This window comes from Sarcophilus harrisii, chromosome 3, assembly GCF_902635505.1.
Source record: "Sarcophilus harrisii chromosome 3, mSarHar1.11, whole genome shotgun sequence".
Lineage (NCBI taxonomy): Eukaryota > Metazoa > Chordata > Mammalia > Dasyuromorphia > Dasyuridae > Sarcophilus > Sarcophilus harrisii.
The window spans coordinates 25829779-25842240 of record NC_045428.1 but is presented as its reverse complement, the minus strand read 5'-3'; the positions used below and the strand labels follow the sequence as shown (position 1 = coordinate 25842240).

The window sequence follows — 12462 nt, the reverse complement described above, 5'->3', positions numbered from 1 at the left end:
TATTGCTTTAAGAAGCTGGTACATTAAAAAACAACAACAAAAACCCTCTAGTACTTGGAAAAGTAGAAGTCTGCTTCCACTCCTGAATGCACAGAAAATATCCAGTTATGTTTCAGTAAGCAGGAGAGGAGATGAGCATTCTGGCTTTCATCTTTGCTCCTGATTTCCAAGGATGTGAACAGAGCATGCACTGGAGTGTGATTCTGGCGTTCCAGATCTCAAAGGTTCACAATTGAACCCTTATCACTATTGTCCTCATTTCCTGGGAAACTTTTTTGATGACTGAAGAATAGTCATTAGGGACTGCTTTTGGGTACAGGGGTTCTTGTAGCATCACTTGGTCCTGGCAGATGCCTTTGTCTTTCAAATATAAATAGAAAAGTGAATATGACAAAGGTTGGCTATCGGTCCTTCTTCTCTGGAGAAAAATCGCTAGCTAAAAAGCCCAGTTCTGTTAGAATTAAGAATGATTTTTCAAAAATCCATTTTTGATTTTTTTTTAATGGCCACAGAGCTGTTCTCTAGAACAGCAGATGGAAACATTGACGCAAAGCGGCTGGGTTTTTGATCTGCTGTTCTGCCCTTTGCTCAAGTTTTGTTAAAAAAAAAAAAAAATCTCTTGGATTTTGCCTGGAAAATGAGGACAGTCATTTACTTTTGTGATTTTTTTTAAAAACAGATTTCCATTTCAAGAGTATTAAAAATCCAGGAAAAAGAAACTATGATCTAGCCCAAAGCAGGCCGCCTCAGCTTTGCTCTTGGTACACTTAGCAAAGGCTCAGTTAATCTTGGTGGTTGTACTGTAATCATGGGCTTTGGGAGGGATCAGGAGAGGTTGGCTGGATCATTGCTCTGGCATCAGGTGGGATTGCATTTAACCCACTGCAAACAGATGGAAATCTGAGGGGTTTTTCAAGGTTTCTGGAAAAAGAATTTCCCAAACCTCCTTGCTAGTAGAAACATTTTCTTTCTGTTTTCTTGGAGAAACCCAAAGTCCCATCAGGTCTCAGCTCAGAGGCAGTTCCTTCATCTTGATAGCCCCAACTGCTAGACTTGTGCAGACATCTCTCTGTTTCTAGATATAATATTATGGAACAAGAACTAGAAGGGACCCTAAAAACCAGCTAATTAAAATCCCCCATTTTCTAGATAAGCTTAGACTTAAGAAAGTAAGTAGTCTCTTTCTGTAGCTGTTGTGTTTACTTCTCTGTTGTGCTATTTCTCCCCAGTGGAACATAAACTCATGGAGAACAGCTGGTACCAGACGCATATTAAGTGCTTGTTGAATTGATACTTTAAACGTGTTCAGGTGTCATTTTGTTTGTTTGTTTGTTTGATTGTTTGTTTTCCTGATTTGAGATGTAGACTGACTGTCACTACCCTCTGTGTCAGAGGCACCTCAGATTAGGGCAGCTAGGTGCCAGCAGATAGTACCAGACCTGGAGTCAGGACAAACAAGTTCAAATCTGGCCTTAGACACTTACTGGCTGTGTGACCCTGACCAAGTCACATAACCCGGTTTGCCTCAGTTTCCTTATCTGTAAAATACTGATTATAGTAAGCACCTCCCTGACAGGACTGTATTAGGATCAAATGAGATATAATAATTATAAAAGCTTGCTTAGTACAGTGCCAGACACATAGTAAGCACTGAAAAAATGTTAGTTATTATTATTATTGTTGTTGTTGTTATTGAGGAATTCATGTCCAGATAGTTATTCTCTATTTTGCATTTCTTGCCTTTTACTGTTGATGTCACTGAGGTTTTGGCTTGGATGGTGGCTCCCATTTGCCGGGGCACTTCTGAATTTCACTGTTGTCTTACAGCTGTGCTAGTCTCTCTGGGAAAGACTGGCCAATTCCTTGGCCAGTTTATTTATGCAAACAGCCCGGCCTAGGAGTGGCCCTTGTGGTCTGGCCCAAGGATAGTTACCAATGGTGGTGGTGGTGGTGGGGTGTTTGTGTGTGTGTATGTGTTTGTGTTAGTGTCTGATTCATGCTACCCTCACAGGTAATTTATCCCTGCTTTCAACTAACTAAAGTACAGGGAGACACACAGCTGTTTGTAGACTTGGAGATCCTATGTCAGACGGTGTGGGGGGGGGGGGGGGATAGAATATAAGACCGCAGTACAATTAACTCTGGCATTCACTAATGTGTGGCTGCCATTGAATTGTTGAACTTCTCCAGGCCTCAGTTGTTTTGTTTTGTTTTCATTTGCAAAATGGGCACAGAGATAGCTGAGCATGTTTCATACACTTATTGGTTATTGAGTGAGGCCGGGCGTTGGGACTTTTTCTGAGGGCTAAAGACCATATGGAGGCTGATCTTCAGAGCCCCCCTGGGAGGAGATCGCACTAAAGCACACAAGGCATGAGCTACAAAATGTCATTCCTATATTCTATGCCTTGTGCATTGCCCAAATCAGCTCCACAGTGGCATTCTCCTTCTACATTAAGGCCAAATTCAAAATTCAGACTGGAGAAATCATCATTAATCACCTCAGTGACATTAATATCCAGAAGCAATAAACAGTAGTAAAAAACTACTATTCCTATTTATCATGTTTTCTCCCCGTTTTACTTGCATCTGTCATCCTAGATAGGTGTTTGAAGACTAGAAAAGAATCCAGTGTAATCAGCACATTTTGGGTTGGCTAGAAGGATATTTTGGTTTATGGAGGGAGGCTCGAAAGAAAAGGAAGCAAACAAGCATTTATTTAACACTGTGCAAACATCATCTCATCTGATCCTCACAACCTGGGTGGTAAGGGCTACTCTTGATTTGACAGTTGAGGAGACTGAGGCAGACAGATGCAAGGTGACTTACCCAGGATCATATGACTACTAAGACCAATTTTACTAGCAGCTAGCTCTTCCTGACTCCAGACCCAGTTCGATTTCCCTAATTGTATCGCCTAGTTGGGGGAGGGAAGGGAAGAGGGTATTGACCCACTTGGGTAGAATATGTCTTTTTAGTTATTTAGTACCTTTGAGTGTGCCAGATTGGAGTGAATCAGAAAGCCTCACTTAAGGTAGATTGCAGGGATTTCTTCCTCTCAGAGCTATTAGCTTCCACTCTCTCAATGAAGATTAGATTACTCTGATAGGCTTTGTCCTTGCTGAAACCACGCTGCCGTACCCAATGCCTTGTTCTTCTCAGAGCCAGAAGGGAAGGGGGATATATATTTATTAAGCATCTGCTGTGTGCCAGGCACTGTGCTAAAACTTCACAGATATTATCTCTTCCTCTTCCCTCCCCTCTCTCCTTTTATTCAGCTATACCTAGACAGGGCTGCTACCAGAACACAGTTCCTTTCCCCCAGCAGCTTCCCAGTGGTTTCTTTCAGGCTCAGGAAAATATATTCCTCCAGTAGGGATAGGCTAGAATATTGAAAATGCTGTTTCTGCCACGTAAGACAGTCATCATCATGGAAATCTCACCCAGTTTACCTGTCTGCTCTACTTCTGATGGATCATAGTAACAGAAAAATGAGACATCTAATGTCAGACCAGGTATAATGCCATTTGGTCCACATTTAGTCTCGTTCAACATGTATCTTTTCAAAGAGTATTGGAGTGGCTTATGACCCGAGTTGTATGTAACTATCTCAAGATCCGGGAATCTATGAATATAGTTTAGAAAATAAAACTCAAGTGTGTGTCTTATGAACCCAAATAATGATAAGATTGATGGAGCCTTATCTTCCCTAAGAGTGATCATGGTCTTTCTGCTTTTCCAGGGCCCAACTCTGAAATCAAAATGACAGTCGAATTACCTGTGATTATCACCAGAAATTACTTCTAGCTTCTTAAACATTCTCCTTTTTCTCTAGTCAGTCCTGAACACCTCAGCAAAAATTGCTTAATATATTGAAGCAATAACTGTTTTTTAAAACATTATATTTTTTTGGTGAAATTCACAGTAAAATCAACAAACAATTTAGCATACGGAGTAGAACAAGAAAGGGGATTGAATCAGAAGCTACACTTATTATTTTCAAGAACCATACATTACATTTAAAAGAGAATACATCAAAACTGGTCTATTTGTGCCTACTTTCATACTTTTGTGTTCTATGCATTAAAAATGTTTTTGAGACTTTTTGATGAAAGATCTGTCTTTAAAAAAGGCAAAAAGCAAAAGGAAGCTTCACTTGTGGCAAATGTAAATATTTTTGATCATCAAGATAGATCAACCCAGTGGCCACATCTAAAGATACATATCTCATTTCACATCTCTGTCTGTAACCTCTTTGCCTAGAGATGGAGGTATGTTTTGAAGTCAGTTATCATCTACTTTGATCAGAGTTCTGAGATGTTTCAAAGTGGTTTTCCTTCATAGCATTGTTGTGGTCACCATGTAAATTCTCTTCTGGTTTTTCTAATTTCCTTTTCATATCAGTTCATTTTTGTTTTTCCAGGTTTTAGCATTCATTTTCTTGATCATTTCATACAGTGTAACCATATTCCATTATATCTCTGTATCACAGTTTTATACATTTTATTATAATGAATAATACCACTCTCTATATTACATATATGTGTGTATATATATATATATGTATATACATATACATATATATATATATACACACACATATATGTGGGTCCTTTCCCTCTGTCCTTGATCTTTTTAGGGATTTATGGCTGCCAAAGTTTTACTAGATTAAAGAGTATAAACAATCTAGCGATTTTTTGAGAATAGTTTCAAGTTATTTTTCAGAATGGATGAACTAGTTCACAATTGAAACAATTAACAGTACACTAGTGTGCCTGTCCACACTTGCTATAACAATTGCTGTTTCCCCTTTTGTCTATTTGTTCATTATTCCAATAAATCATTTACCCTTCAGAATCCTCCAGTATCTCCTCAGTGGCTTGTTTATAGTCCTATAGCTCTCATTCTCTAATTAAGTTACGTGAAAATTTTTTAAGCAGAGTAAATGCAGAATATACTGCTTTTATATGTATTTATCTCTCCCTCTCTACCTTGTGAGCCTTTATGTCTTGCTACCATTTTTTCATGTCTTGATTGTTCCTGGAAAGAGATGATCTTGGCGATGGAGGTGATCTAGTCCAGCCCCATCATTTTGCAGTGAGGAAACTCAAGCTCAATGACTTGACAAATGGGTAAGAAGTCAGAAAAGCTCAGCTCTGAACCAGGACCCTCTGATTCAAGATGCCTACAGAATGACCATTGATGTGTATGAGTGTAGCAAGTAGAAAACTTAATGGCTAACAGCTCTTTACTCAGCTGAGGACTAATAGGTTATCTATAGTAGGAACACTTACCATAGAATATGCAAAATTCTGCACTCTTTCCCAGGACATTCCTGTTTCTAGAAATTATACTAAATTTGTTTGAGAATGGACCATTCTTACAGGGATTGCTTTTTCTTTCTTTCTTTGCAGTTGTATATGAACACAGATCAAGACTAGAAAAATCTTTACAGAAGGAAAGACTTGAACACAAGAAAGCAAAAGAAGGTAAAATACTTTTTTTCATTTGGCTCTAATGTTGTATTGCTGAGTATTCTAATACTTGATATGTTAGCTTTCCATTTGTTTGGGGGTCTTATATCTGAAATTGGCCCAAGGTCAGTGTCAGAAAGTAGACCTACTATGTTCATTCTTAAACCAAGAATTAAAGGAATCAGAATATACATCTGTGAGGTTCTAGTCCAATATGTAGTCCTTCTAGCTAAACTTACTTCTCAAAGTTTTACTATAACAGGGAGTGACAGTTTTGCAACCAAAAATGTTGTTGGCTGGTCCCTTGGATGATCTAATCCATCATTACATCTATGTTCAGAATTGACTTGTCATGTTTAGTACAAGTAATAAGTTTTTCCTTTGGCAGAAGCATTTTTGTTTGAATGTCCTTTGATTGCATATGTGCTTTAGTTGAATCTGATCATTATTGTTTAAATGCACAGAACAGTTCTGCTATGAGAAGCAATTGTATAAATGACTTTTTTTTTTTTTTTAATGAAAACTTTTCAGGAAGCATCTCTCCCCTTGAGACTTTTGCCATTTCAGCCACTTGGCATTTCCCATTTTCTTATGGTCAGCCTAAGAGTCAAGGTCACAAAAGTCCTTGGTGTTCTTTGGTAGCCTGGAACTGTAAATGACAAAGGCCATTAGTTAGAATAGTTTATTAAAGCTTCGAGCTTGTCTTCTGAATATTAAGGTTTTTTTTAAGTTTTCAAGGTGTTTAAAAAATAGCACTTGATCCTCAATAGGAGGTAGGTATTATTCTTCACTTCATTTTAAGTATAAAGTTTAAAGTGCATGGTAAATTTTTGAGGAAAACAATCTACTAGCTTTCTGGTTTTCAGATTCTGAATGATTTTATGGAGCCATCTAGTGGATAATAAAGCTTAAGAACCGTTAAGGACTTTTTGATGGCTTGATGTGGGGTGGGCTGAGCTGGCCTTCCAATCTTGAATGATTTTATGGTGCCATCTAGTGGCACCATAAATCATTTTGTTTCACTTTCTCTAATAAAATGAAAATTAATTCCTGAGACAATTTACTTTTTTTAATGTTGGAGTGTGTTTTGATTTTTTTCCCAGATTTTTACGTCAGTAGAAAAGAAAAAAAATTAGTTTCCTTCAAATTAGTAACAAAGCTGGCTTGACAAAACTGCTTTAAGGAAGTGTTGTTTTTTTTTTTGTTTTTTGTTTTTTTTGTTTTTTTTTTTTTTTTAAATTTAGAACCTTTTCTAGGGCCTTATGAGATGAGCATTTTCCCACTTAGACTGGCATCATAAAACATCCCAGCACTCACTGCCTATCTATATGTCTCTCTTCTTTTTTTATTTCCTAGATTTTCTGGTTTATAAATTAGAAGCACAAGAAACACTAAATAAAGGAAGGGTAAGTTTTTGAGTACGAGTGTCTGTGTGTGGTTCAGTTAATAACAATGTTTGGTACGCAGCCATTGGTACAGGAAAAGCCAAAAAAATTATTTCAGATTAATCACATAAAGATTTATCCGATGCCTACCCTATGAAAGGCATAACAAAAATAAAACAAGTAAGTGGCCAAATGAATAGTCCATGCCCTCAAAAAGCTTATATTGAACATTTTCTTGGAGAAAAGGAAAAAAAAAAGTTTCTCAGAATCTAAGAAAATAACATTAATGATAATAATAATAATAACTTTGTTTACTACTTGTGTTGGAAGTTCATGAGTAGTTAGTAGTTTGGGTGAATGATTGTTGCAGGAAAATCCCATCCAAGGTACTCTGTTGCTACTTGACTGGCTCAGTTCCAATTTCTAATGTAGGGGTCCTCAAACTATACCCATGAGCCAGATGCAGCAGTTGAGGACGATTATCCCCCTCACCCAGGGCTATGAAGTTTCTTTATTTAAAGGCCCACAAAACAAAGTTTTTTGTTTTTTACTATAGTCTGGCCCTCCAACAGTCTGAGGGACAATGAACTGGCCCCCTATTTAAAAAGTTTGAGGACTCCTGTTCTAATGAAACTATGTTTCCTAGACTGTGGTTACAGATGGATACTTCTGTGCAACATGAGCTCAGGACTTCCACAGTGTAGGAACTTATGGTGTGGAGACTCATTACTCTGGGAAACTAAGAGACTTGCTCATGATCCAACAGGTATTAAAAAGGCCCATTTAAACTCAAGTTTTCTTGACTCCCAAGTTTTACCTTTTATGCACTATGCCACTTTGGCTTAAGTGAAAAACAAAAGCAAATAAAACAAAATCAGAGCAGTAATTGTAAGAGGAAAATGGAATGTGTGATTTAGTTGATTGATATAGTTATGAAAGGCTAGGCTAGAGTTAATTAGGTTAAAGAGAGAGGAAGAAAGCAAGATAAAAAAAAAATAAACTCTGAAAGTTGATAATGTGCTCGGGTGCCATTTTTAGATAGGCTAGTTCCAGATGCTGACTCTTACACATTTGGGATCATCCTATTTTGGAAACTCAACCTCCCTGGATAACACAAAATGTGAATTTTCTTGGACATTGTTAAAGATAGAGTAGCCCTAAAAAATGTCAGACTGTTTCCAATCTGTTTATTAATTAAAAGAGGGAAACTTAGTGTGTGAATCATCTTAGTTATGTGGCTGTAAATTTTATTTTCAGACTCTGGATCTATTAATGTGGAAGCCAGATGTAAGTTGGCTTGGTCACTTCCATCATGTGAAAGTCTTGGCAGTTCTGGGAATAAGTTCGGCTGAGCTCATGGGCAGTTCTTCCCTCCCTATCCCTGGTCTCAATAGAATGGAATGATTTCAAGCATCACCATTCTCATCTTGACCTGAGTCTTGAGCCAATTATTGCCATATGCTTTTTCTGTGTATTTTTAGCAAGGCCATTACTGTCTATTAAGTGTGTTTCCAGTTCATTCTGATAATGTCAATTCCTTGAGGTCAGGAATTTTAGTTTGTTTCCTGTCTTCATATCCACCTTGTGTCTAGTACAATGCCTGGCACACAGCAGGTGCTGAATAATTGCTGGTTGCTGAACTGAGTTTGACTCCCCATCGTTCTTCTTACCACTTCTTTCACCTGGGGAAAGGCTCTTCACTCCTGAACCTTATTTGGTTCACTTGTGAAATGAAATGGTTAGGCCTGTTCCATACATAAAACAGGTTCATGGATTTTGAGCTCAAGAGACCTCAGCCGTCCACTCCTCCAACCTCCTCATTTTACAAATGAGACTCAAAAAGGTTACATTGCCTATCAAGGTCACTCATTCAGGTAGCAAGCATGGAGGCTATAATTGAAATCAAGTATTCTGAGGACTTCAGATCCAATACTGACTTTGACTCTGGCTCCAGTTTTATCATCACTTAAATATGATAGCCATACCTGACCCTTTGAGCTTTACTGCTAGCGTGAAATAAAGAGACACTCTGTTCTAGTCCTGAATTCAATTTAGAAGCAAAATCATTCTCTTAACAGCTCAAGGCTGAGTTTCACGTGAGCAGATCTGGTGGCTTTGCATTGACTTTTTTTTTTCTTCAATTTTACAGCAAGATTCTAACAGTAGATACAGTGCGTTGAACGTACAACATCAGATGCTGAAAGTGAGTATTTGATAAAACATGGCCCTTAAAAATGGCTTCTTTTAGTGGGTGAAGGAATGAATTAACTGCTGCTTAAGATCATTAGTGATGCTGGCCCAGGAGTGATTAAGGGAAAATTGGAGAAGATCAATGAGTACGAATCTATGGTAGATAAAATGGGACGTGGTGGGAAATGTTGCACGCTCCTCAGGCCCCTCTCTGTCATTGCTGAGCTAAACTCTCCATATTTAGCTTATTTTATCTTTCCTCATAATTGGAGCAGCGAGTTCCCTCGTCCTTCTTATTACTGTCCTTGGCATCGGTTCAGGTTTTTTGTTTTTCACTTATTGTTCCCCATGGTGGGCTTTCAATGTACTCTTCTGGACAAAATTGTCATCCATTTAGCAAAGTATGCAGAGGTCTGTTAAAAAGAACTTCAGGGTACACAGTCATTAATATGCTTACTTTGTGCTTACTAATATGCTTAATTTGTGCTCAGAGATTCCTTTCTCCAGTCCTTTAGCAAAATTCAGTCATTTACATCAGGAGGAAAAATTGTGTGTATCTAACCAATAGAAGTGACCTTTTCCCACCAAAGGACACACAAACCATGAACTGCAGCCATTAGATCTGTATTTCCTCTTCACCTGAATGATGAAGGTCGGAAAAGAAGTACAAAAAACACTATTGAAATTGAAACCTTGTATTTTTCCTGAGGGCATATCAAGTGGATTAAGTCACACCATTCTTTCAGAGAGGATTGCTGAATGCAGTGGGATTACTATCAGTTGAGAGCATGGGGCAGTAAAAGCTCTCACAGACATGTAGAACCTATCAGTGTTGCCAGTGAAAATGAACCCCAAGGGAAACATCTTTGACATTTACAATTTGTGGTGCCAAATAAAGCAGAAGACTGGGGAAGAGAATTTGAGAGTGAAATTGGTAAGGTGATGGAGATACTATGGAACATGGAGAGAGGCTGAGGACACACAGGCTTCACTGTATATTATTGATAGTTTTCTGGTACCCCATATATCTCAGTGATTCTAACTTTTTCCCAGTCACCCCCTTAGAACTTCAGAGATATAGCAAAAATTATGTTTTTACATGTCAGTTATTTGGTGGCCTTAGTTCCGAGACATTTTTCTGGTTCAGAGATGTGGAAAGGAAAGATTGGGCAGAAAGATAAAATCTTGTCCATGGCTATTCTCCCAAGGATTAGATTCCGGGTCGTTTTTGTTGCATTCCCTCTTGCTGTGAGCTAGAACCAAGGCAGCGGAGGACAAGTTCTCAGAAACACACTATATTCTACCCACCATGTTTTCAACACACCATACTTTTTCATGCTTCCATTTTGGTCTTTGCAGAGTCAGCATGAGGAACTAAAGAAGCAACACAGTGACCTAGAGGAAGAACATCGAAAACAAGGAGATGACTTCAGCCGAACCTTTAGTGACCACAAGCAGAGATACCTCCAGCTTCAGCAAGAGAAGGAGCAGGAGCTGTCCAAGCTAAAGGGTATTTCAAAGTAGAGGGGGAAATGCTTCATTCCAGGCTCTTTAATAATAGTAATAATAATAACTAGCATTTATATAGCCCTTTACATATTTATATAATTGGAACATCACAAAAACCCTGTGAAATAAGTGCTATGATTCTCATCCCCATTTTACAGATGGAGAAAAGGCTAAGTGTTTTACTGAGGGTCACAGAATTAGTATCAGAAACAGGATTAGAATTAGGGGTTTAACTTTAGGTCTGGCATTCTATCTACCTGGCTACCTGGCTGCCCTGACTCCTCTGGGCTTTCAGGTTGGTTATGTTACCCAGTAGAGCTTGAGACTTTTAATTAGTGTAGGGAACAAAAGTGTTGGCTCAGCTCAGTTGCCTCTTTCCACAACAAATACAATTCTGTCCCTCTTCTTATTTTCTTAGAGAATGTTCTCTTTCCTTGGTCCTGTCATTTCCTCCCATGTATTTCTCCCTTTCCTTTTCTTTTTCCCCCTTTTTGATTGGTCTTAAGATAAATATCAGTGGGGTGAGGAGCCCCTCTTCTACAGCTTAGCATCTTCTAGGTAGCTTGGTCCAGTGAAAAGGGCAAGACATGGGAAGCTAGCATCTCTGGCTTCCCATCCTGCCTGTGCGGCTCACTCTCTGCCTGGCACTTCAGCCAACCATCTGGCCCCAGTTCTGTCACCTGTAAAATGAGAGGACTAGAAATGATGACTTTTGGGGTCTCTTCAGGTTCCATATTTTGATTCTTAGGAGACTGAAAGTTAATGGTCATGATTTCACAGCCAGCATCCTGTGTAAGAGACTGAAGTTTAGCCTTGATTATCCCTGCTATTAGGTCCCTTCTGTTTAATACAACATCCTCCTTTTTTTTTTTTTTTTTATACTTCTATAGCCTAGCATAGTGTGTGTGTATGTGTGTGTGTGTATACATATGTATGTGTATATATGTACATATGTATAGTGTAGATAGTTTTATATACACATATAAATATACATAAGTATATATAAATATACACATATGTGTACAAATAAATAAACATATTTAAATTATATATAAATATGATATATATTATATATGTGTATATATGTATATACATATATATTTTTATACACACACACACATACATATATTTAAAATGCTTGAATCAAGGACCTTTTCATTTTTGACAGACAAGAACCAGAGTATTTCATGTGAATTAGTTTCTGGAGCTATCAACCTATCTAATATTAGATTAAATTGTTGGTGGCCAAGTTCATATTCTATCTCTCTTCTTAACTTGATCTTGATGTATTTCTAAATTCTTTCTTGGATAAGTGTGTAAAGGGCTGAAACTGAGTAGATGCACTGGAATCAGACAATCAAGCACTTAAGGCTAATTATCCATTGGACAATACTCTATTAACATAGAGTTGAAAAATGGCCCTTCCCTCTATTCTGTGCTGACTCCATAATTGGTGTATGCAGATAATTGTAGGTGCGATTAAGGGGTGGAGTAAGACAAGCCAGAGTGACTTTGCAGTGGCTGAGGAGAAGAGAGGTTGTGGAGATCTTGTGTCCATTCCCTTCACTTCTACCCCTAAAGACCAAGAATAAAGACCAAGGACTTTGGCTTATCCTGACTCAGGCTGATTCCAAGGCATCCAGGGTGCTAACTCGGTCTTCACATAAGTGCATTTTGCAGGTAGCCATGAAAAGAGATTTTTTACATTAAGAAGGGGATAGGTGGGTGAGGAGAGTTCCTTATAAGGACAGATAATACTTGACCTTCGCTGCCCTGATACCAATTCAAAAGACTGTCCTCTATCTGTAAAGATAGAGATGGAGAATCTGCTTTAACTATGGGCAAAGCAGCATGGGAATATAGTAAATAAAAGCTGTTCTGGGTTCAGGTTCTACTTCTGACAC

General features: G+C 38.2%; 1 protein-coding gene across 2 annotated transcripts in view; it reads left to right on the top strand.

Moving 5' to 3' along the window:
• The window catches only part of GOLIM4 (golgi integral membrane protein 4), a 97805-nt gene that overhangs the window by 59471 nt on the left and 25872 nt on the right, over positions 1–12462 (top strand). For both annotated transcript variants that reach the window (XM_012546603.3, XM_023500820.2), the window contains exons 2-5: positions 5415–5489; positions 6831–6880; positions 9009–9062; positions 10409–10559. In XM_012546603.3, the coding sequence (XP_012402057.1) occupies positions 5415–5489; positions 6831–6880; positions 9009–9062; positions 10409–10559 (330 nt within the window). The remainder of the gene's footprint in view (positions 1–5414; positions 5490–6830; positions 6881–9008; positions 9063–10408; positions 10560–12462) is intronic.